Source organism: Cyprinus carpio, chromosome A18, assembly GCF_018340385.1.
Source record: "Cyprinus carpio isolate SPL01 chromosome A18, ASM1834038v1, whole genome shotgun sequence".
Classification (NCBI taxonomy): Eukaryota; Metazoa; Chordata; class Actinopteri; order Cypriniformes; family Cyprinidae; genus Cyprinus; species Cyprinus carpio.
The window spans coordinates 28,724,037-28,750,276 of NC_056589.1; the positions used below are offsets into that span (position 1 = coordinate 28,724,037).

The window sequence follows — 26,240 nt, forward strand, 5'->3', positions numbered from 1 at the left end:
CTGTCTAATTATGATATTTTACACTGTATAAATTTTACATTTTATGTCTAGAGGCACAAAATCAAAAATAAGCCTATAGCATGATCATTTTATTAATGGTTGCACAAAAAAAGCCTCTTCTTTTTTTTCTGCATTAGCTTGTTTCTTAATCAAGCTTTTCTGCCATTGTGTATTGGCTCTATGATGCATTATGCATTATGATGCGTCTGCTAATGCATTAATGCAAATGTTAAAACATACTAATTTGCTACACATCAGAAATGAAATGGTTTGTTATTTGCAGTGTTGTATAAACGTTTGAATGGCCGGATTCATTATTAACATCAGTGTAAATTTAAACCATTGAGCCACTAATAAAAGCGAGCCTCTGGCGCCATCTGCTGGACAAGAGCGAACATTACACTCTCACACACTAGAGCTACATTACATTACACAAACTACTCTGATCTTATTATCATGCGAAAATAAATATACACATTGCTCGTTATTAAGTTGTTTGCATAATTTGGAAAAAGAAAAAAATACTATAACAAAGAACAAATATGATGGCTGCTGCCTTCTTGTGGCCAAATGCTGTAAATTCTATTCCTCAAATAAAGTAATACATACATAGATATTAGATTCTGTTGAGGGATATTAATATGTGAATAGAAAAACAGCAAAAGACCAGCTAACAGAATGTTTTTTATGTACTTATTCATGTTTGATATAACTTTAAAGAAGCAATGCATTTGAAACAAACTGTTTAAAGAGATAAGGTAGTGTTTAACGTACAGAACACTGAAGAAAGAGAGCTGTTTTCCTTGTAAATCTGCTAGCATGAGAAGAAATGAATGAATTGGATCTGGGGATGCACCACTAGATGTCAGCAGTGACTCTCATGAACATTCATGCATCGAAACTATGACTGAAAAATAGTTCAGAAGATTTAATAGTGTAGAGATGGTCAATGTGAAAATAATTAATAAAAAAAATAATGTTTTTTAAAACAAAACATGCACAAGAAAATAGTGAATTGTTACTGAACTGTTAATATCTCTTTTATATTGATAAATGAGTTTCAAAAAGTTTTTTCTAATGCATGTTTGCTGTGTTTATGAGGTTAAGATTTTTTATTATTATTATTATTATTATTGCATATGAATTTCCAGGTATTACACAGTTTTAACATAAACTAATAAACCTAATGTGATGCATGTTTGTCAGTGTTACATAAATGAACTCAAAAACATCATGGCATAGTTTACTATTAACTATTTGAATCTTTTTGATTTTAATATTTTGAAAATTGATTTTTTTTTCAAATTGCATAAATCTGTTCATTGTGAAAACAACTTTTATTGAGTTTAAAAGCATAAATATAGCTAGCTGTTAAATATGGGCAAGCAATATTCAATTAGATAAAATATATGAGATCGAAAAATATGCCATTTATTACAAACAAATACACTTGTTATTGAGTATTTAAAACATTTTGTTTCTTACCCATTTCATTTACGTACGACAGACAAATATGCATCGGTTTATTAGTTTATGTTAAACCTGTGTCATCCAAATGGACGGAAATTTTGATCGTATTTTGATCAATGTTTGTGTCTCATGGAATCTGTTTTACAAGTCAAATGTTTCACAGAAGTGCTTTCTGCTCACTGAATCAAATCACAATACGTGTCTAGTGTGAGTAACCTTTAATTTCGCAGAAGTTCCTTTCATCTGTGAACAGGTTATTATTAACATATCAAATCACCTGCCGTTTCATCTTTACTTGGACTCTGAAGAAGCATCACATCTGGAGTGGGTTTATTGATCACAATATGAATATCATCACTCGTTTCCACTGCTGTGTGTCTTTTTCTATTTCACAGAATTCAACTTTTTGACAGCAGTAATAAAAGTTACCGTCTCACTGTGTTTACTGTGCAGATGATTTGATTACGTGTGATTCATTTTTAATTTGTAGAGTGTGTTCAATCTCTCAGAAGATATTTTTTTGTTATATCAGTGACGGAAACAATTTGCAATATTGCCTTTGCAAAAACAAAAGGTTTGTTGAAATGCATCTGGTCTGAATTCAAAAAGCTTGATGTCATTTGAGTTTTACAGCGGGAGGTTTGGGAAAAAGTTTCAGAAATGTCATCTGTGTGTCAGATTTATTGTGACTCCAGAGCATTACAGGCTGTACCTGTGGGGTCGTGACCCTGAATGTGGCCACGCTGGTGGGCGTGGAGGGCCGCGGTGAGACGCTGTTCTGGGCCTGAGCTTGAGCCAGAGCCTGCTGAGGAACCATCACCAGCTGACCCATCTCCGTCCGGACCAGCACCATACCTGAAACACACACGAGTTATTCACCTCTGACCTCGGAAAAACTAAAATCCTCATCCGTGCATGAAAAAAATTACAATCAACAAAGCAAAACTGTGAATAATTCAAATTCTAAGTAATCATTTGGTTTTGTTTTTATCTTGCATGTGTCTGTCTGATGTCTTTATGTGCATGCATTTCGCTAAAAACAATAAATTAAAAATAGCATTTGGGTAAATGACATGAAATAATTTTAATAAGTTGAGAACGTGTATTGTGACATGCTAATATTTTAAACAATATTCAATAAAAATAGATAGCAAAGCATTTCAAGAAGCATCATCAGTGCATGAAACATAAAAAGTTACAGTCAGTCAGCAGCTGAAGCTTTGCATTTTTCTGAAACCAAAATTTTGACATTTTAATTCAGATTTTAATTCATTATTATTCGTTGCATGTGTTTGTCTGATGTCTTTATCTGCATGGATTTCCCTGAAATGATACATGAAAAATAGCATTGGAGTAGATGACAAGGGGGCAGTCGTGGCTGGACTTGCAACCTGAAGGTTGCGGGTTCGAGTCTCAGGTCTGGCAGGTATTGTCGGTGGGCGGAGTTAATAACCATGAATAACCGTAATACCATGACTGAAGAGAGGCACCAAACCCCCAACTGCTCCCCGGGTGTTCACGGTGTGTGTGTGTGTGTGTGTGTGTGTGTGTGTGTGTGTGTTCACAGTGTGTGTGTGCACTTGCATGGCAGAGCACTAATTCTGAGTATGGGTCACCATACTTGGCCACACTTCACTTTAACGTTCAAATACTTTTAATAAGATTGTGTTTTGTGACTTGCTAAACACTTTCTCATATAAACCTCATTTGTTCAGTCTTCTGTTAATATTATGCATGCAGATTTAACATTATTTGCAAGACTAAATGCAATACTGTACTGTCATTTATCACACCACAGGACCATATAAAATAAACTACTCAACTCTCAAGCTGTTTGAATGAGAAAAGAAATGGTGACCTGGACCTGAAATATACACTTTAAATACAGATACTGATTATTTTACATTTAAAAATGATTTAGGTAAAGTTCAGATTTCACTGGTTTCATCAACTAGTGCTTGAACACACTCAGAGAGTAAAAAGGCAACAGGTGAATCTGTCTAAGGCTTCATATTGGTACTGATGAATCATTCTTGATCATTAAAATATTATTTCTCTTTGCTAGACTTGAAACAGTCATCTGTGAACAGTGTAAAAGTCACTCGTAAGATATCAAGTCACTTTTTGATCTATGTTCTGCTCATTGCAGACTCCAAACTGACTCAGTTTTGTGCGTCATCACCATCAAACTCATCAGTCAGCATCCAAATGCACCAATGTAAAGTTATAGATATCATTTAAACTCCAGATGTGTTTTAGCTCCAGATCTCTTCTATACGTTTACACCATTCAGCAGCTTTAGTGAAAACCACCTCGATGTCGATGAAACAAATGTCACTGATGTTGCATTAAAGGCTCTTCAGATCAGTGTTTCTGGGTTTTCTGAAGCACGCGAACATCAATGCTGCAGCTCCAGAAAGTATTTGATCAACTCACAAATGCAATTTACATCAGCATCATCTGGTGTGAAGTTTGTTTACAAATACTGGAAATGTATACATAATTCATAGAGAATAAAGTATCTGGAGACTTGAGTCACACTTTAAAATCTTTGAGTGTCACTATATTATATGCAAAATATTACATAAAGAAATATCAAAGCAAGCATATGTCTGTCTGAAACACACTTCTCAAGCAAACCATCTGACAAAAAGTTTGAAATTAAGTCATTTTCTGAGAAAAAAAAAACACTTTGATGGTAGATAAAAGACACGAGTTAATGACATTTGCATATTTATAAGTGTCACTTAAGTGTCTAATTACTTTTTAGGGCCACCGAATTTATTTGTGTTTATTTAACTATTACTATTGATAATTGGCAAAAAAAAAAAAAAAAAAACAGTTAAAAAAAAAAAAACTTAAAGAGGAACAACACTTTTTTGTCCATAATGGAACCAAAATGTTTAAGCGCTTATGTTAAAACATTTGAAACATTTACATTTTAAAGAATTCATGCGATGTCTTGTGATGTCATGGGAAAAAATGATGCCAAATGCGTCTGTTTAAACTCTTGAATGCTTGAAAGTCTTGTAGACAAATATAAATTGTGTCAGCATATGAATTTCATTTGTGTTTTTTAAAAGATCAATTCAAGCAGATAGTGTTAGAAGAGCATCAACAAGTGCTCATCACAAGTGAAAAAGCATCAGTGTTACTGATGTGTTAACAGTTGACTGGTGTGCATAAGAAGCTCAGATATTAGAGAGTTTTCATCTGGGTCACGTGTTTTGCTCACTACATCACACCCAGACTTCCAGCTGTGTTATTTCAGAGTTTGCATCACTTTACTGTCATTCTAACACGTGGAGAAGAGTCGCAAGTACCTGGTGGGATGGTGAATCCGGGCGGCAGCTGTATTGTAGTTTGTTGCTGCGGTGGTCTGACAATCAGCTGCGGCGTTACGACCCTCTGCTGTGCAGGCGGCTGCGTCTGCGTCTGCGGCTGCGTCTGTGTCTGCGCGGGTCTGATGACCGGAGCCGCACTGACAGCGGGTTTGACAGGCGCTGCTGTGGCCGCGGTGGGAGGCGCCGAGGTCGCCGCGGGTTTCGCGTTGTTCCCGGGCGCGTCCGCGGGTGGATTGCTGTGGTTGACCTGCGCGCCCGCCGCTCCGATACGCGCGCCCTGCTGGACCAGCGCGGACACGGATGTGCCGTTTCCATTCTGCGCGATGCTTGCGATGATGTGACGCGGGAGTCGGTGCAGCGCGATGGTGGGCGTCCCGCGGTCCAGCGCGATCGCCTGCGGGTTACTGGACACGGTGAAAGTCGCGCTGCCCGGGCTGGAGGTGCTGGGTGATGCTGATGCTGCAGCGCCTCCGTTGCCGTTGAGACTGTGGGATGCTGCGGAGCGCAGCGCGCGCGTATTCCCCGGGTGCTTCTTGCGGGTGTCCCTCGGGCTCTCACCTTTGTTGCCCGGTGCAGGAGCGTCGGATGCTGCTGATGCTGCTGCTGCTGCTGCTGCCGCCGCCGCTGCCGTAGTGATGATGATGATGCTGCCGTGCGACTTCAGAGGGCTCTCCTTCTCCAGGGCTTTGGAGTGCTTATCCGTGCTGGCGTCTTTCGGGTCGGAATCCGGGTTGCGCGCAGCTTTCCGCGCGTTCTGCTGCTGCTGTGCTTGTTGTTGTGGTTCTGCTGGAGAGTCTACAGGAGCAGGCAGCTGCGCTGTTCCTCCTGCCTGCTGCTGCTTCGCGCTGCCCGGGCGCGCGTTTTCGGGCTGCGCGGCGGGCGGCTCGCTCTGGCCCACCAGCTGAGACTCCAGCGAGCCCACAAGATCGCTCACGGCTTTCTCGTCCACCTCGGAGAAGAGCATGTCTTCCAGAGGGTCGGAGGTGCCCGCCATGTTCGCTCTGTGTGTGATGGGCTGTCTGCTGGTGCGCGTCCACGAGCGCGAGTGCGCAGTCGTGTTACTATGGCATTGTGGGAATGGATGTGACGTCAGAGGGCCAAAACCAAACAGTTGTCCCCCTGTTACAACTCAACATACTACACGAGTTGGAGGGAACGACGATAGACAGACAGACAGACAGACAGACAGACAGACAGATAGATAGATAGATAGATAGATAGATAGATAGATAGATAGATAGATAGATAGATAGATAGATAGTACCATACAATTACAGATAGCATTGATTATTCAATACATAAGCAAAAATAAATATTAATTTTGTCTCTCTTATTAATAAAAGGTCCCCAGCTAAGAAAATATGTTCTAAGAGCATTTAAAACATCCAGTTTTAAAATGTTTTAGAACCGTTTTTATTAGTTTTGCGAATGTTAAGGGAACATTCCATTTTAGAATTTTGCAAACATTATGGGAATTTTTTTTTTTTTAGTTTTCTCTAAACGTTATGTAAATTTTTTTATTATGTAAAATACAAGACAAACGTCAAACTAAAACGTTTCAGGAAACAATGATTAGATAATGTTTTCGTGATGTTGATAATGTTTTGAAAACTTTATTAAATACCAGAATACTCTAAACGAGCATTCCGTTAACGTCACTGCGAGAATGTTTGTTTGTAACGTTCTGAGAACGCTCCGAGAAGAAACAGAACTCAGAGTAAAATCGGGTAAACGATGCAGAAATGTCAGAGAGTAGCATATATAAGAAATTCAGTTATGGGGGATGGGTTTATGATATCAAGTTTCTGATATCAAATCATGTAAATTCAATACTTGGAATGACATAATAAAGATTTAACCCGTGTTATGTGTAGTTATGTTTCAGTGTACAGTGTGTTTATGATTAAATAATCCTTCAGTTCTGCTGTTAGCATGTGTAATTGTGCATCAACAAATTCCTCAGCTCTCCTCATTGGCTATAACTGAGATCATAGATTACAGTTTCACAGGCTTTAATAATAAATATATTGCAGATTGAGCGGGATTTCAGGGATTATTGTTTTAACTTTTATATTATAATATAATGTACAGTTGCACGTGTGCATGGGGATATAAAAGAATCCCTTCATACCCATTTAAGTGTAAACCTTCAAATTATTTACTTCCCACAGCGTTAAATCGCATTTCGCCTCTTACGTAATTCCCAAAGTAACGGGAGTCATACTGAACTCTCGCGATACCGTGAGGGAGCGTCGGGGGCGCGTTTCCCAGCATGCATCTCGGCTCAGTGCGGAGGAAAATGAATTCGGCCATGTCGTGTTAAACCCAGGCTGAAAGAAAACGACACCGAATTACCGAAAAAGCAGCCTTCAGTCCGATCAAACCGTGCGCGCAGAAGATCAGAGGAGCGCAGGAGTGAACTCAAGCGGAAGGATGAGCGGAGGGACGCCTTACATCGGCAGCAAGATCAGTCTGATCTCAAAGGCCGAGATCCGATATGAGGGAGTTTTATACACCATCGACACTGAGAACAGCACTGTAGCTCTGGCTAAGGGTACGTACAATAAACACACGCATATACTCAAAATTACACTAAATATATATATATAACGTTACACCTACAGAGGACAAACATAAGAGAGTGCTGTTATAGTCCTGGCTGAATGTACACATTCACACCACACACACATCAGATATGGGGTTGCTTTAATACCCAGATTAACTGTTAGATCTGGCCTAAATGGAGTGCAGATACACAGAATTGGAGTAAACATACAAGGATCCCTTGTGAGCATAATAACTAATGTGTCCCCTCTCGTTGTCTTTTCTAGTGAAGTCCTTTGGCACTGAGGACCGTCCCACGGACAGACCGATCCCTCCTCGAGAAGATGTCTTTGAGTACATCATATTCAGAGGAAGTGACATCAAAGATCTGACGGTGTGCGAGCCGCCCAAACCCACCTGCAACCTTCCTCAGGATCCCGCCATCGTGCAGGTGAGCTTCACGCGTTCAGGTGTGTGTGCAGAGCAGACGGCGGAGTGAATATTGACCCGTGTCGTTCTTGTGTTTGTGTGCAGTCCTCTCTGGCTTCCAGCGCGGGTCCCGCGGCTCCTTCCTTCCAGTCGTACGCCCCCTTCAGTCGGTGTGCAGTCCTCTCTGGCTTCCAGCGCGGGTCCCGCGGCTCCTTCCCCCCCAGTCGTACGCCCCCTTCAGTCGGTCCGATGGTACCCCAGCCGTTCGGAGCGGCGGTCACGGCTGGTGCGTGCACACTCACTCTTACAGCTTCCAGCAGTGGAGATGGTGTTTAGAAGAGAGTACACAAACAAAACATTACTTGAATTTATGCCAGATATCACACTGAAATCTCAGAAGTGCTTTAAGGCAAATGTTCGAGACATTTTTACAGCAAAAAAAAAAGGTGGATATTCTAAATGTTGATTTGATTTATGCAATTAAGTGCATATTTAAACATAACATTTCAGAAAGCGTAGTACAAAACAACTGACTTGATGTACTGTATTTAATCAACTGGGGAATTATGGTTATATCTGTTAGTTGTCTTCATTTTCTATTAGTTTTAATTTTTTATTTTACTCTCTTCACCGGTGGTGTCTTGCCGTGTCTTTAAATTGTAAACATTATGACATGGCATAAGAAACAGTGCAAGTTAAGATGATAGCTGGCCTTTTTTTATATAAATATATAAATATGATGGCGATTGACAATATATTCACAAGTGTCTATTTGCATATTAAATTAAACATTTTTATTTTTAAATAAATGTTTGATATTGCACACTTATAATATGTGCCAAGAACCAGAGAAAACCATGTCGACCCTGCCTAAAAAACTTCTTTACAGTTTACAACTGTTGCCATCAGCTTCATTATCAGACGAGATTTTGCTCTTTTAGAGTTTTTGCAAGTCAATACAGTAACACTTAGCTGGAGAGGATGCACATAATTTTATTATTATTATTTTTTAACTTTTAAGAAATGTTGACAAAGGCAAATTTTCTGAGTGAGCATTGGTTAAGCAAGTGGCTCTTACAGAAGGGTTGACTGCATGAGTGTTTGGCTCTTATGTAAGCTTCATATGAGGGGTTTCTCTCCGAGTGTGTGATGTGTTAAAGCCCACACTTAAAGTTGTGCACTTCCTCTCCTCACAGGAAGCAGCTCAGGTCCTGCGTTCGGTAGCGAGGCGAGCACTACTGCCCCTCTGTCCCAGAGCTCTGCTCTTCCCCCGCACTCTCGCTCGCTGAGTGCTACCAAACCCGAAGGTAACCGGAGAACCGATGCTATCGTGTGAAGAATGGCTTTAGTGTGTTTGTCTTTTGGTCGTAATTACAGCATGTGTCTTTCTTTGCCGTGTTTTAGGACTCAAGTGTCATTCCTTCTAAATAAGTGATTACATAGTAATCATACCACATTGTACACAATCCAGTCATCAGATGTGAATTGGCAAATTCCCACTCCTGTGATGCACATTACAGAAGTTAAATGCATTGTAAATTATGCTCATTTCGTGTTGTCTTAAAGGAATAGTTCACGGACAAATGAACATTTGCTGAAAAAGTACTCCAAGATGTAGATGAGTTTGTTTCTTCATCAGATTTGAAGGAATGTAGCATTGCATCAGTGTCTCATCAATGGATGCTCTGCAGTGAATGGGTGCCGTCAGAATGAGAGTCCAAACAGCTGATAAAAACATCAAGTAATCCATACCACTCCAGTCCATCAGTTAACATCCGGAGAAGTGAAAAGCTGAAGTTAAAGACACTTTTACCTTTAAACCGTTCCTTCCAGCTAAAATATGAGTCTTCTATCCATAATACTGCTTTCTCCTCTGAACCAGGAGAGAAATCTGCACAAATCTTAAAGATTAAGTGTTCAGCGTATTTGATGTGCACTTTGTGTAAGGAATCACTCCACAGTAATTTATTTACTATCTTCTGTGACAACGTTGTCAAAACGCATTGCTATGGGTTGCGTCTTGCTTTGGACTTGACTGGCATTCTGGCTTTCGTGAACTTCATGCTTTCTAACCTTATCTCAACTTTTTTTTCCCTTTTCGTTGCAATTAATCTGCTTATTATAAACATAAAATACAAGTTTATATTATTAATTGTTACCCCACAGTCCCCAATGTCTGCAAAGTGCTTGCATATATAAAGAGATAGTGTGAATCTTATTATTGGAAGATATATAAAGAGAGAGAGTAATTATTAAATTGAATAAGTGATGATAGATGGCCCTTTATTTTTCCATTTGATGCCCTGCCCCTGAGAAAGTCTCTGCACATCCCTGTATACATGGGATTGATTTGAATAACTTTAATGTGCTTCAAATGTGCACCAAGCACTAGGAGAATACAAGTATCGGATCAGGACTCTGTATCGGCAGATACTCAATATTTAATGACTCGGATCGGATCGGGACAGTATGGACTCGTACTTTGACCTTGATGGATTTGTTTCTTACAACCTGCAGAGGATCCACTGGTGAGCAAGTGATGTAATGGTAAATTTAACCAAATCTTTTCCCATGAAGAAACAAACTCGTCTACATCAGAGTAAATTTTCTGCAAATTTTCATTAGTGAATGAACTCTTCCTTCACGTTTATCATGTTAAATGATACAGAGCTCCATCCTCTAACTCTTGTCCACATTGTCGTGTTGTTTTTGTGAGTCTGAATTGTGTCCTCTCGTTCAGGTCGTTCAAGCCCATCTCTGGAGCCTTCGAGGAAGACCCCGACCCTGGAGCATGCGGTCCAGACGGCCCCAGTCGCCCCTGCTGCGGCTGCAACCAGTACGGTGTGTCAGAGGAGCCCCGGAGCGACCCGACCCGCTCTCAGCACCCAGAAATCTGCTGAAAACCAGGAACAAAAAGGTGAGAATCACGGCATTGGAAAATGATAAACATAAGAGTTTAATGTGCATATATAGCTGAAGAAGAGTTTTTCACCTGCAGCCATTAATTGTGATATATGTTGTTTAGCTACATCGTCTGATGTTCAGAGGGTTCCTCGGCCAGAATCCGACTCAAACAGGCCTGATAACAAAGATCCAAATAAACGGCATTCTGGTGGTGAGTCGCTTTAAAACTCCTGTCCTGCGCTTGCATAAACATGATCAGGACCATAACCTTCATTTGTGATAACGGTTGTTTCTCTCTCCAGGTGGCGCTCCTCCAGTGAGAAAGGGGCGGGGCAGTGGTGGCGGAGGCAGCGGTCAACATGGGCGGGGGCAGGTTTAACGGGCGTAGAGATGGGACCAATGAAATTTGAGAAAGACTTTGACTTTGAGAGTGCCAATGCACAGTTCAATAAAGAAGAGATCGACCGCGAGTTCCAAAACAAACTCAAGATTAAAGGTGCTACGTGGGAAAAACTGTATTAAATGTTACATCAACACAAACCAAGAGTGCAGTATTCATTGTTAGGTTTGATTTTTAATGTCAGTATTTTAATGTCACTCTGCGCTGCAGATGAGAAGAGTGAGAAATCAGAGAAGACTCTGAACGGGGAGGAGAAGACCGATTCCGGTGTGGAGACCCAGAACAGTGAAGGCAACGCTGATGAGGAGGATCCACTGGGACCCAACTGTTACTATGACAAATCCAAGTCCTTCTTCGACAACATCTCATGTGACGACTCCAGGTGAGATCTCGGCTCCTGCGCGAACATTTGTAGTATTTTTAGTAACATGTTCATTAGGGCTGGGTATTGGCACAGACTCGTGATTCGATACGGATTAGTTTGGAAATAAAATGTGAATTTTTCTTGAGGAGAAAAAACTTTTTGGTAACACAAGTTATATTTAGCAAAGTAAAAAAGTTATATTTAGCAAATTTAGTACATTTGTTATGTCTGTAAACACCTAATCAATATAATATAGTACATAAAATTAGCAAAACGCTTCTCTCTAGAGATACTGTGTCTCGTTGACTAACGAGCTGTGGACATTTAATGATCATATTATTGATGTCTATCAACAAATAAAGAGTACATTACATTTTGTGACAATTGACAGAATTTGAAAGCTACGACTTTGTTTGTTTTTTATTAGAAGTAACAGTGTACAGTTTTATTCACACATCAGCTGAAAACAGCATATACTAACAGATCAAAATCGCGTTGATATCTTCAACCCAGCCCTAATGTCCATTAACAGTGTGTTCTCAGGTGTGACAAGTTATGAAACCGTATGCAATATTCAACAATAGGCTATGCTATACAGTAATGCTATAATTGCCACATGACTTTGCTACAATGCTCAAGTCACAGAAATAGAATATATATATATATATTTTTTTAACAGTCTGATCCAACAATGAGTCATGAAAAAGCATCAGCGTTTAACATCTATCTTGTCTGAGCTGGTTCAAACAGTGTGTAGATGCTTTTGAGTGATTCAGTAATTCTTCATTTAGTGTAGTAATTTGTTGTGGTGAAGTTCAGAAGTAACTGTGAATGAATCATCTAATCGGCGTACGCTCTTCTGTCTTTTCTAGAAAGGAGAAATCTGGAGGTTCTTTTGGAAGGTGCAGTCTTTTTTATATATATATATATATGTTTTGACATGCTAATGTGTTTATGAAGCTATTTAAATATTATGCAAACTATTTAAATATTTAAATTAATTGGTTAGGAAGTTTTGAAAACCTGATTAAATAATATAACCAAAGCAACAGAAATGTCGCTTTGTGTTTTCAAGTTGCATTTTAAACGATTACCTGCCTTCTAATTTTATCACACAGTCATACAATGAAACCTTTCATTGCAAATTTGTCCATGGCATCTTATAAAACAGCTGTTTGTTTATATCATAATCCAAATCTAGCTCACTCCAAGACGAATGTCACGTAAACATGTTCCAGATTAGACCGGCATCTTGCCAAAGGTGGATTTTAGGGATTGAATCTTGCACAACAGCAGAAGTGAATGACACACGGTTGAATTGCTTTCTGATGTATTTTTGGTTCTCAGGGAGCGGAGGCAGACCTGGGCGGAGGAGAGGAGGATGAACGCCGAGACGTTCGGTATTCCGCTGCGTTACAATCGTGGACGCGGTGGTTTCCGCGGCAGAGGTGGCGGCATGGGCTTCCGTGGCGGTCGCGGGCGTGCGGCTAGCAGGGGCTCGTTCATGCCCTCCCGCGGGGGTGGAGGCGGATTCAGGGGCGGGTTTAGAGGCGGCAGAGGAGGACGAGAGTTCTCTGACTTTGAGTACAGGGTTAGCACTTCCTCTCTTTCCACAGTAATGGACCCTTGTCACAGGGTCTCATGTTTCTCAGAAGCAGAAGTCATGATAGCTGTACTTTGTTACTAAAGCTATTTAAAAATCTTTTTTGGGTAACACTTTAGAATAGGGAACACGTATTCACTATTAGCTAAGAGTCATCCCTGAACAAACTCCTAATTTGCTGCTTATTAATAGTTAGTAAGATTATTAATAGTTAGTAAGATAATATGCATGCTAAAAAGCAACTAGTTAATCGTGAGAATCGATCGTTAAAATAAAAAGTGTTACCCATTTTTGGTAATTAAAATAAAATTAGTCAAGAAAGCATACACTGGTTTATTTAAACTAACATTTCTCGTTTTTGTTCAAGTTGAAAAATTACTAAAATAAAGGTAAAGCAATTTAAACATAAAAAAAAATGTAATGTTTATGTATGTATATAAAGGCTCATAAAATTGCAAAGAACGAAAATAAAGATAAAACCTTATTAAATATATTGATGAATACTATAATAGTATATAAAATAAAATAAAATATTAAAATAACACTGGTTGTTATGACTACATCATTATCAGCCAATTAGAGATTTGGCATTTTTTTATTTCATTTATCTGATATTGAAATATTTGGATTTTTTTACCCCCAAATTAAACTATTTGAACACCAATGAAGTAAGAGTAAAATGATTAAAATCTCTCTAAATTTAAATGCCTTTCTAACGTTCGTCTTTTCTTGTGTGTGTGTGTGTGTTTGACGTTTGTTTCAGAAGGAGAATAAAGTGTCAGCGTAGTCCAACCTGAAGACCAGATCATCCCAACAGCCAAGAATCTCCGATCGTCACGTCTAGATTAACGCTTTGGTTTCGACTCCTGACTAACGGGAACTGCCTCTCTCTGTTTCACACCAGCGCGGGCGACGCCTGCCTTCGGCTGGACACACAGCTTTGAGTTTATTTTCTCCTTTCTTCCTTTTCTAGAAAAAAAAAAAAAAAAAAAACATTTGCTGTTTTTGGAAACGTTTGATCTGCATTCGAGGGGAGAATTTGTGTACAAAATGCCGTAAAACTTCCTGAGGATGATGATGATTACTATTACTATCTGGTATTTTTTGCATCAACCTTTAGTTCCTTTCGTAATAAACACAGGAAGGTATTTGCTAATATTCAGTTAGGTGTACAGAACCCCGCTGATACTGTGAGCGCTCCTCAGTCGTATAGCTTTATTACGCCATGTTTGTGTTTTTTTGGATCTGTTCTCTAATGTCTCTGAAGCACCAAAACCCAGTCTAGAAATCCACATCTATGCTGGTTTCATGCTCACCGTCTGGTAAATTAATTTAATAGTTTGACATGGTTTGTAGTACTAGTACATTTTGTTTTTAGCTCATTAGTTTATTTCATCCCCCAAAAGCTCTTTTTTGCGGATAGTCTGGTCGAGCCTCAGCGGGTCACGAAAACACCCTGGTTTATGATTGAATGTATTGATGAATTCAGCTTTTGTTTTTGTCCTGAAGTCCTCTCTCTGCCACTCTAAACAGGAAGTTTGTTCCACCTTGCTGTTCTTCTCTTTAAAATGTATTTTGATATTCGAGTGCCAGTTATTCTTGCCTTTCGATGTCAGTTATTTAAATTGAACTAAGAGGGCTTTTTGATATAAACCCTGAACGATGAGCCCCATCACTGTTTAAAGATCTTCTGGAAAGATCCTGAAACCTTTTAAGAGCCAGATTGGATGTTGAAATTGTGTCCACGTGCACTTTAAAGACAAACGACGCGGGCTAAATTTGATGTCATTTCATAAAGCTCACATACCAGAAAGTGACTTGGTTGAATTGTGCAAGGAGGTTTCTCACAATGTACAGTATTTCAGTATAGATTCAAAAGCACTGATGCATCGTGTAGCTCTGTAAAAACATCTGACGTCACATTCGAGGCTCCGAGTCTAAACAGGAGGCGAGTTTCACCCGAATTAAGTGTCCATAACGATTCAATGAACCCCTCTATTGTGAATAGTTTCCTGTTTGATCCACTTGTATGTTGTTAACGTGTTGTTTCAGGTACCAGCCATCTATTGCTCTGTTACCGGAGTGAAGTCTGATCCCGTCTCTCCCCTTTGAATGTCACTGAAGCACTAGTTCCTGCACTGTTGGATGGGAGTTAATTATTTTTCGGCGTGCTTCATATTTTAAATTTGTGTTTCAAAGATCCAAAGACTGAATTATGGATGACATTTGGAGGAGAAGTGCTCTTTATTTTTCCCAGCGTTCACTGTCGTGTCCGTTTCTTAGTTGGTTTTAACTCTACTTGCATTAACTAAGCCACTCCCTTTAAAAGCACTACTAATTGCAACACGCAGGCAGCTAGCGAAACGCAGTCTGACCGATCGCTCAGAACAGGGCATGATGGGAAACCGCTAAGTGAGTGGCAGATTTCGGACTGGAGTGAGATGTGAAAACGAGTCCTCAAGCCTGATGCCACGCTGAAGTCGAAGCGGACCTTGTATGAGATGGACAGATGTGCAGAGTATCGTGTCGTGTATTACAGGGTTAATGTGATTTGCTCTGGAGGAATTTGATTGGCAAGTTTGTTTTGTAGTTTTTCTGAATTGGAGCAGTTGTACATGGTGTGCTCTTAGAGGGCTTCAAACGGGACAAACAGGTTTTTATTCAAGAGAAATAAATAGTTGTTCAGTATCCTCTTTGTGTGTCCTTGTTTTTTATCAATAAACATGCAAACAAGAACAATTAATTAGTAGCATGTGCCAATAATAATTTTTTTTTTTTTTAAATGGGTAACACTTTACAATAAGGTCTTATTTCTTAACACAGTTAATCCATGATCTAACATGAACAAATAAAGAGTAATATATTGTGTTCAGCAGTTATTTATATTTATTTTGTTTTACAGAATAATGAAAGAATGGACTAGCATTTTTTATTTCAGTTAATATAATTAATTTTTTATTTTAGTTTTGAGTGTTTTTGGTTTTTTGGTATTGATTATATTTTATCTTTATATTTATATATTTTAATTTTTAGTTTGAGGTTCATTTAATTTAACACACAACTTTTGACTTTAAAAATGTATTACTAAATGTTGAAAATAACATTAATGATGCTGTAGAAGTGTTGTTCATGTTATCCAATGCAGTATAAAGTGTTTTAAATATAATTTATAGGATTTTTGGGGATATTAAAAAAGTATATTAAGAAAATAGATTCTTGATTCTGAAAATAAAATGAGAAAAGTCATGCAACATGAAAACTAAAATGTTATTCGTTCTATACTCAAAACATGAACGTGTAGGCTAAAATATCACTACAAGTATGTGTATAGGCGTTATATATTATAATATATATATATATATATATCTATATATAATATATATATATATATATAATATATATAATATATTATATTATATATTATTATTATTATTATTATTATTAAAGAAAACGAATGAATGTCACTATATTAAAGTGATTAACAATGAATTTCGTGATAATAGAAATTTCAAAACAGTTGAAGAGAGGCCAGATAAAAAAAAAATATGATGTCAGCTACTTGTTGAAAATATTGAAGGCTATTAATCTTTTTAAATTTTTTACAGCATTTTTTTAAATCATTTTTATTTTGTTAGATTATTCTAATATAAATTAATTTACACATTTTTTATTTTTAAATAAATATACATACAATAAAATCATGTAAATTAACACAATAATCAGATATTTTAGCATTTTAATTCTCTTAGACTATTTTAATACAACAATTTAAATATATAAATTAAATATCCTGTTTCAGAAACAGACACTGAGGGGTCAGATTAAGAAATATAATGTCTGGCCCTCTTAACATTTTAATTCTGTTCTTTTAAATATTTGTAATATTTCCGCTAGGTTCTAAACTGTGGTTTGCTGGTTGAGAAACACAGCTCTGTGCAATACATAACTTATGTACAGTTGAGTGCTTGTTTTATATTTACATTAGATTTTTTTTTTTTAAGAGGAAGGGCGTCAGTGCTGAAGTGACCTGCAGGCGTCAGTAATGAAGCGCGTCAGGAAAACCTCCGACCAGCAGAAGAAACGCGTCGATCTGACCTGACCTGACGGAGACTGTTTACACGCAATAAAATGCTGGAATTCATCGATTTGTTCCTCGGGGTTCGGGATTTCTGAAGCTGTTTCTCATCTTAACGCTACACAAGTGAGGCGCGTCGGTGCCGTGAGCTCCGAGTCTGGAACATGTCTGTTGTTTTTGTTCCCAAACGGCAGCGCGGAAAAGAGCAAATTAACCAGGAGACCATTCAAAGAGTGAGTTGACGTTTCACTGCTTAATACGGTCACAGAGTTCGATTATTTACGAGAGAAATAGCCGCATTCTATAACTAATCTCACAGCCTCACGTTTCCGGGACGCAACGGAAGCGCAACGGACGAGTAATGTTAGTTCCGTCACTCAGCGCGGTGTGTCGCGGTAACTTACAGAGACGCAGATATCGAGCTGAACGTCCTCTGGAGGTTTTAGATCCCCGGTCACCGTCTTTCTTCGGAACCGCTCGCCTCAGTTCGCCGGTATTATTAAACCGCTGTCCGTTGAGATTTGAAAAACAAATTCGCGCCACTTGTATCCGCTGCAGTGTGAACGCGAGAGTTCCAGAGTCGCGCCGGTTTGTAAATACGCGCGAATCGCTATTTACTGATTTATTTAATTATTTATTTAAGAGTAAAATCACAAACTCAACATTTAATATATAATCTTTATTTTTTTTTAAAGTGAGAAAACACTCAAACTCAATATAAAAAACGTTGTGCAGATATATAAGGAGTTAGATTTATTGCAAAAATGTATTAAACGTTAAAGGGAAAAACTTAAAACAGACAAACAAGGGAAACCTCAAGCAGAATGGAAGATAAAATCATAAACTTATTATTTATTTAGAGTTTAAGAGGTTTCACAGTACAGGGCGATTTCAACAATAAAGACTTTAAATCTAGGTAGAGTTGAGAATTTTGTTATCGTGAATTTAAACAAAATGAAAAACTAAAGTTTGATAGTTACTTATTGTTATAGTTCCATAATTTATATATTTAAGTGAGAAGTTTGACCCCTTAACTGTCACCCCCCATTTTTTAAAATAGGCATTAAAGTGCACTATCCAAACTTAAATTGTTGTATTTTATGAACACTTTGGAATATAGACCTAAGGTTGGTCTCTTTTATAGAAGAGAAGGAAAATTAGCAGATTTTGCCAAAAGTGGAATTTTTTTCAAAAAATTAAAGTATCAAAGAGTTATAGAAGTTTAAATGTACTGTAAATAAAATGTTATATTAATTTTATTTTATTTATTATAAATATTTTACATAACAGGTTTTACTCTAAAATTGGTATAATATTAAAGCCTTGTGTCTAAAGTTATGTTCCAAATTTGAAGTTGATATGAAAAAAATTGAGGTTCCTGTGAGAGTTTATTTAGGGCGTCATACCACAAACAGCCACTGGGAGCCATCAGAAACTCCTTTGAATTTTGTTAATGAATTTTTTCCCTAGATTTCTCTGTCAATTTTACTTCAATACTCAAAATAACCACCAAATATGGAATCCTGAGATCTCAGACCTTTCCAATGATATGTTTTGTTGCCAAGATTATAAAAAGTTTTGATTCTAAAAGACCGTAATGCATTTTGTAATATGACACTTGACACCCGCCCACTAAGGGGGAGGAGACCGCCATAAGATTTTAAAGTAACATTTCCATGGTAACGCAATGTCCGATTTCAAAATGGTTTTCACAGGATGAATCTTGGGCTTCTAATGATATATAATTTATGATGATTACTAAAAGATTTTATAGAGAAAAAGGACAACAACAAAAAAAGAGCACCAAGCGTCCCACAGGTGGGACGGTGAAAGTTAAGGGGTTAAATCATAATTATGACATTAAAACCACGTGCTCATTAACATTCAACCACCGTATTTACATATGCATATTTATTAAGCAAATAGCATTAAGTAGTACACTAAGGTTAGACACTTATGAGGTTAGTTTACATATAGAAATGTTTAAGCTACAGTTGCAGAAAACTGCCAGCTGGAGAGGCTTTGAAATAGTCATGAAGAACTAAATTATATCTCTGGTGCAAAACAAAAATAAAAAAAATCTTGACCTGCAAAATTAAAAAGTGACTGGCCTGTTAACTGACTGATGTTGTGTTTTCCAGCTGCTGGATGAGAAACGATCAGCTGGTGCGATGCATCACAGAGTATCTGCAGAAGGCCGCGCCACGGGAGTGTGTGCAGTGCGTGAGTTTCATGCATCTGTTCTCTTCAGATGCTTCGCTGCGTTTATAAAAAGCATGTGCTCCATCATCTCCACAGATACCAGCAGATTCTGCACCGCAACATTGTGTATTTGGGAACCATAGCTGACGCCAGCACCGAGATCCTGCCGGAGACGCAGACCTCGGACCACACCGTCAGTTAGATTTGTATCGTAAATGTTATAATAAATGTGAGTGTGGAGTTGTTAGCGTACATTCATATGAGTGAATATAGAATGAAGTCATTTCTGTGCCAAGAGTTGCACCAAACATATTTGCAAAAAAAAAATCCCTATATATAATTTTAACTGTATTGTTATTCTAATTATATTTAATCAATTATAACAGTTAACATTCTATATATGAAATATAAGTTATTAAATTATTCTTTATATATAAATGTATATATATGTTTTGCTTTTTAACCACCCAGAATCGCATTGGCTGAGAGGAAAAGACGATCTCTGGATGCTTCCGTTGGGAAACATTGTTTTTCTGTAACTAATTTCATAATGATTTTACGTCGGTGCTTTGTATAATAAATGTATAAACTTCAATAAACACTTGTACTTTTACACAAGCAGCAGAAGTCGACAGAACTTCATCACTAACTATTTAGTCTGAGTTTGATGATGCTTTCAGTCACTCACAGAAGCGTGTTTTCAGCTCCATTTAATATTTTACCATGTTTAAACCCATTCTGCGGAAAATGAAAATCAGATTGCATCTGGATCTACATATACAGGTCCTTCTCAAAAAATTAGCATATTGTGAAAAAGTTCATTATTTTCCATAATGTAATGATAAAAATTAAACTTCATATATTTTAGATTCATTGCACACCAACTGAAATATTTCAGGTTCTTTATTGTTTTAATACTGATGATTTTTTGGTATACAGTCATGAAAACCCAAAATTCCTATCTCAAAAAATTAGCATATTTCATATGACCAATAAAAGAAAAGTGTTTTTAATACAAAAAAAGTCAACCTTCAAATAATTATGTTCAGTTATTGCACTCAATACTTGGTCGGGAATCCTTTTGCAGAAATGACTGCTTCAGTGCGGCGTGGCATGGAGGCAATCAGCCTGTGGCACTGCTGAGGTGTTATGGCAGGCCCAGGATGCTTCGATAGCGGCCTTAAGCTCATCCAGAGTGTTGGGTCTTGCGTCTCTCAACTTTCTCTTCACAATATCCCACAGATTCTCTATGGGGTTCAGGTCAGGAGAGTTGGCAGGCCAATTGAGCACAGTAATACCATGGTCAGTTAAACCATTTACCAGTGGTTTTGGCACTGTGAGCAGGTTGCCAGTCGTGCTGAAAAACGGAAATCTTCATCTCCATAAAGCTTTTCCGCAGATGGAAGCATGAAGTGCTCCAAAATCTCCTGATAGCTAGCTGCATTGACCCTGCCCTTGATAAAACACAGTGGACCAACACCAGCAGCTGACATGGCACCCCAGACCATCACTGACTGTGGGTACTTGACACTGGACTTCAGGCATTTTGGCATTTCCTTCTCCTGAGTCTTCCTCCAGACTCTGGCACCTTTTGATTGTCCGAATGACATGCAAAAATTTGCTTTCATCCGGAAAAACAAAAGTACTTTTGGACCACTGAGCAACAGTTCCAGTGCTGCCCCGTCTCTACTGTAGCCCAGGTCAGGCGCTTCTGCCGCTGTTCTGGTTCACAAGCATGAACGCCTGTGCACTGGTGCTCTGGATGTTTCTACTCCAGACTCAGTCCACTGCTTCCGCAGGTCCCCCAAGGTCTGAATCGGTCCTTCTCCACAATCTTCCTCAGGGTCCGGTCACCTCCTCTCGTTGTGCAGCGTTTTTTGCCTACACTTTTTCCTTTTTCCCACAGACTTCCCACTGTAGGGTGCCTTGATACGCACTCTGGGAACAGCCTATTCGTTCAAGAGAAATTTCTTTCTGTGTCTCACCCTCTTCGCGCTTGAGGGTGTCAGTTGATGGCCTTCTGGACAGCAGTCTGGTCGCGCATCTTACCCATGCTTTCGGATTTTGAGTAATGAACCAGGCTGGTAGTTTTTAAAAGCCTCAGGAAACTGTTGCAGGTGTAATTAGTTGATTTCAGATGATTATTAGGTCACTTTTCATGATATGCTAATTTTTTGAGATAGGAATTTTTGGGTTTTCATGAGCTGTTCCTGCCAAAATCATCAGATATTAAACCACATAAAAGACCTGAAATATTTCAGTTGGTCTGCAATGAATCTAAAGAATATATGAAAGTTTAATTTGTATCATTACATTCTGGCATATAATGAACTTTTTTCACAATATGTAATTTTTTTTGAGAAGGACCTGTATAGGTCCTTTATATTATTCAACCGTGCTTTGTGTAACCCAAACACATTACAGTCGTGACACTGTGAATACTAAAAATGTATGCAAAAGGATATCAAAGGACGAAATGAAAGCGGATGTTATGTTATATATTTATTTTTTGCTTGCCTGGTACACTTGGACAATAATCAGTTGCCAGCTCTAGTGACCCAATAAGCAACAATAAAGCCAAGCAGTCCACCCCCTCATGTTCTTCAGTCAGGGCAATGTCATTTCTTTCTTTTTAATTTTTAAACCTCCCTTTTATTTATCTTTTTGAAGCCACTAGAAACCATGTTTGAACACAGCTTAGAATCGTTGAGCATTACAGTCCCACGGTTCATCGAAGATGTTTAATCTTAAAAAAAAAAAAAAATGCCTAAACAGTTTGGGAGGAAAAACACGGACGAAGCAACGAACCTACATTTTGATTGTGCAAAGCACAGAACTATAAAAAGATATATTTATATACAGCAAACGATTCTCTGTAAACATGGTAAGTATGTAGTTTTCAGAAAAACATGGTCATATCATAAATACAGGCAACATTGGCATCGGCAAACCGTCACGAAATGAACATTTCTGGGCTTTTCAGATGCAGCCCTGCAAACCACAGAAAACCAACAGGAATCTGGGCTCAAAAATAACCAAAAAAAAAAAAAAAACACCCCAATCCGACCATAACCAGTTATTAGTGTTTATAATGGCGTATTTGTTAACCTCTGTGAGAAAGAAGGTACAGTTAAACTCTGTAGGAAAGAAAAGAAATGTGCTTCCACCATCTTTGGGACAAATAAAGTTTTTACTTAATAATAAGCCTATATAATTACGCTAACTTATAGACATAATGGTATAATGTGGTAAGAAACTACAAAATAGATACGACTGTCAACATTTGTACAAGAAATATCTCATATTTGACAGGAATACATGTTATTTTGGTATGGGAAAGTGTTAGTGTTCGTTCCTGAGAAGGTCATGGGAAAATGAACGCGTTTGACCCGTACAGAAGGCGTTCGTGTTTTTATTAAAAAGTTTTTTCTATGATAGAAACACTACTACGGCTCCCACGCACCATTTCGCCCCTCTAAAACACTACTTTGGTTAGAGAAAATATCTGCAAGTGCCTATTCAAAACTAACATGGCACAAAGTTACGACTAACAACCGTTTTTTACTTGTATTTTTTTTATCTTTCAGATGTTTGAAAAAAGTAGTGTATTTTCTTTCAAATTACAACTTCCTGCTATGATTATTATATTCTGCCCGAGCCTGCTCGAAGCCTCTTCATAAACAAGTAAATTATTTATAGTTCTCTTTCGTTTCTTTTTAGTCATTTACAAGCTATGGCAACAGTACGCTGAGAGCCTGCAGTCCTGAGGTCGTCCACGTGACATTTGGCAGTTTACAAGCTATTTTAAAAAACACAAGTATTCGTTATGTGGGTACGTCACGTTTAGGCAGACCGGGACTCCAGGGGGGGTGGGGAGGATCTTCGTAATGTGGCTGCGATAGCGCGCTGTGAGTGAGCACGGTGGCCTTGCATATCGAAACAGTCATGTAAACTCGAAGCCGAACGCCGCGCTGCGAGACTGAAGGCTTCAGTCGTGCCGATGCGGCCGCCAGTTGAAATGGTCCCGACTAGCTGCTGAGTAACACTGACCCATGCATGGTTTGGGACAGCGTGGAAGGCTGAATAGTTCTGTTCGGAGATGTTTGACACACGCATCAGTGTACACAAAATGTTATTGACCACTATGTTAAATGCAAATTCCTCCATATAAAAACACTTCTAAGTTTACAAGGTTGGAGTCTAGTTTAGGTTCACGGCACACCACAAGATCAAGGTTTCTACGACGCCGTGTTTGGATAATTAAATAATATCCTCCCGCTTCTGCTTCTCCGACACGACCGACACCCCTTTATAAAGTTTCTCAGTGGCGTCCCACTCAAAGCATTTAAAAGCTGATCTGGGGTTGCATCTGAGCGTTACCTCCAAAATACATGAAAAGCGTTTGCGACCTCTCCCAGCACTGGTCCACCAAGTACTGGTGCAGGACGAGGGTCGATGGCTCGGGTTTTTGAGGCGGGAAGGTTTTAAAGCCTTTGCTCATGATCTTGGGCTGGGAAACCTCTGCGCTGCTGTTGTTGTTGTTGGTGAAAGAAGACCAGGAGGACATCCCGAGGATGAGGGCATCATTGGCTGTCGACCACGACGCGAGACTGCAGGCCTTTGCATGGATCTCCCCATTGGCTGCTGGAGGGGAGGAGTCAGTCTGGTAGAAGGGAAGAGCTGGGATTGTGTTGGCAAAGTGCGAGTGGAGCGCCACGCCGCAGTTTTATGAGCTGGTGGTTTTGAAGGTTTTACGCACCCTGCAACACAAAGGAACACACAAACATATTGGCTTCATGGAGTTTGCAGTACAAAGCGTCCCAAAATTCCAAATTAGATGACAGTCCTGTGAATCAAACCCTTGACCTTGCATATTTGGAAATCAAACCTTAAACCTTAGATCCTGGGAACCAAACTCATGACCTAGGTAATCAAACCCCTTGACCTTGTGGTCCTAGGAATCAGAACATGGGGACTCAAACAAACCTGCATGACATAGCACACCTGGGGAATCAAACCCACGACCTTGCAGAAGTCCTAAGAGAATCTAACATATGGAATCAAACTCTACGACCTTGTGTCCCAGGAATCACGATACATGGAAATCGCAAACCCATGACCTTTGTGCCCAGGAATCGACCAGATTGAGAATATCAAAACCTATGACCAAATCCACTGGGAATCAAACTCCACACGACCTCCAGGTCTCAGAATCGAACAATATGGGAATCAAACCTGCTTTCATCTCAAACCGAGGATACGAATCAACATAGGCATAAAACCCATGACTCCAAGATCCACTGGGAATCAAAACCCCATGACTTTTTAGCTCCTATAACATCGAATAAGATGGGAAATCAAAACCCATGACCGTTGTCCTAGGAATCGCACACATATGGGAATAAAAACCTATATTCTAATCCTAATGTAACTCAAACCCGCATGACCCCTGTGTCCCCAGAAATTGAACATATGGGAATCAAACCTATGACAGAGCACTTCTGGGAAAATCAAACCCAGCTGACCTTGGAAGTCCTAAGAATCTAACATATGGGAATCAAACCTATGACCTTGTTGTCCTAGAATCGAACATATGGGAATCAAACCCATGACCTTTGTGCCCTTAGAATCAGACATATGGAATAAAAAACTATGACCTGATCCACTGGGAATCAAATAAACCCATGACCTTGTGTCCTAGGAATCGAACATATGGGAATCAAACCTATGACATAGCACACTGGGAATCAAACCCATGACCTTGTGTCCTAAGAATCGAACATATGGGAATAAAACCTATGACCTAATCCACTGGGAATCAAACCTATGACATTGTGTCCTAAGAATCAATCATATGGCAATCAAACCTATGACCTTGGCATTGTTAGCACCATGCTCTACAATTCGCGCTATAGGAAAGATTGTTTTAAAAAACTCATACAAAGCAAAACAATGCCAATGTGCAAGAAACACACAAGTAGCACAAAGGCCAATGACAAAATGCTGATGCTCAAGATGGTGAAAACAGTTTAATGTATTTAAAAAGTTTTCACATAAGTTTCAAAGTTTTTAGTTTCTGAGAAATGTAATTGTGTATACATGGTGGTCTGATGTTATTCAAGTCTTTTAAAATAATTTTAAAATAAGTGGCTAATAAAAAAAATTCTATATTTCTATATTTATTTATCATATGAAGTTTTCTTGGGGATTTTTACGCTTTAACAACATCTGAAATGCTGTTTTCGCTAATAAATACCACCTGGAATCAAATGATCAAGACAATTTAAGATCAGATCAGAGTCCGCTCTTTGATGTCATTTCCTGGCATCTAACATTTAATTTTCGATGCGGCATCCAGAAAAATTCGAAAATTCAGAAATTGTGTTTAATGTGCCAAGTTACAAATACAGTACATTATTACCAATTTGCAGAAATGCATGGTGCGCTAACTATGAACACAAGGCTGTTTATTTTGTTTTTGCAGAAAGACAATCAACTCATGCAGAAAGAGTTGAAAAAACTGGATCAACTCCTCCTCTTCCATGGGTATTGTTACTGGCTCAAACTTTTCAAGTTCTTGGATCTGAATTTTAACGCAGAACTCAATACAGAATGTTTTCTAAAAGATGCTAAACCGTTGTCTCAAGTTAATTTGACAGCATTTTTGTTACAGTAACAGCTGCATATGAGAAAACATCCACTGTTAAAAGCCACCTCTTATGATGATGATATATATAAACGTGTGGGGGTTTACTGAGTCATTAGTACCTGGTTACTGTCGTCACTGGCGTGGTGGAGAGGAGGAGAGGGCAGAGTGCACACTTCCTGTTCGCCACAGCTGTGTTTCCTAAAAAACACACTCAACATTAGGGACACACTCATCTCAAACACAACCGCCCCGACGA

The 26,240-nt window shown here is 38.8% G+C and overlaps 2 protein-coding genes and 1 pseudogene across 2 annotated transcripts in view; 2 read left to right on the forward strand and 1 right to left on the reverse strand.

Annotated features, from left to right (window-relative positions):
• Positions 1–5,972, reverse strand: part of LOC109072510 (transcription initiation factor TFIID subunit 4-like) — a 94,007-nt gene extending 88,035 nt beyond the window's left edge. Inside the window, 2 exon segments of the mRNA XM_042775845.1 lie at positions 2,183–2,325; positions 4,794–5,972. Coding sequence (XP_042631779.1) covers positions 2,183–2,325; positions 4,794–5,808 — 1,158 coding nt within the window. The 5' untranslated portion in view covers positions 5,809–5,972.
• Positions 5,973–7,046: 1,074 nt separating this feature from the next.
• On the forward strand, positions 7,047–15,746 carry LOC109072481 (annotated as a pseudogene).
• A 1,328-nt stretch (positions 15,747–17,074) lies between these two features.
• LOC122148648 (SS18-like protein 2) lies at positions 17,075–19,836 on the forward strand. Its single transcript, XM_042775846.1, has 5 exons — positions 17,075–17,366; positions 17,453–17,586; positions 19,275–19,352; positions 19,432–19,528; positions 19,807–19,836. The coding sequence occupies exons 1-5, from the start codon at positions 17,298–17,300 to the stop codon at positions 19,819–19,821; spliced, it is 393 nt and encodes a 130-aa protein (XP_042631780.1). The 5' UTR covers positions 17,075–17,297; the 3' UTR covers positions 19,822–19,836.
• Positions 19,837–26,240: the final 6,404 nt, after the last annotated feature.

Excerpts from the sequence above, each read along its gene's own strand:
- LOC122148648 (XM_042775846.1), top strand. The coding sequence starts at position 17,298 with ATGTCTGTTGTTTTTGTTCCCAAACGGCAGCGCGGAAAAGAGCAAATT. Across the intron at positions 17,367-17,452 it reads ACCAGGAGACCATTCAAAGA|CCTCACGTTTCCGGGACGCA; the intron begins GTGAGTTGACGT and ends CTAATCTCACAG. Across the intron at positions 19,353-19,431 it reads GCGCCACGGGAGTGTGTGCA|ATACCAGCAGATTCTGCACC; the intron begins GTGCGTGAGTTT and ends TCATCTCCACAG.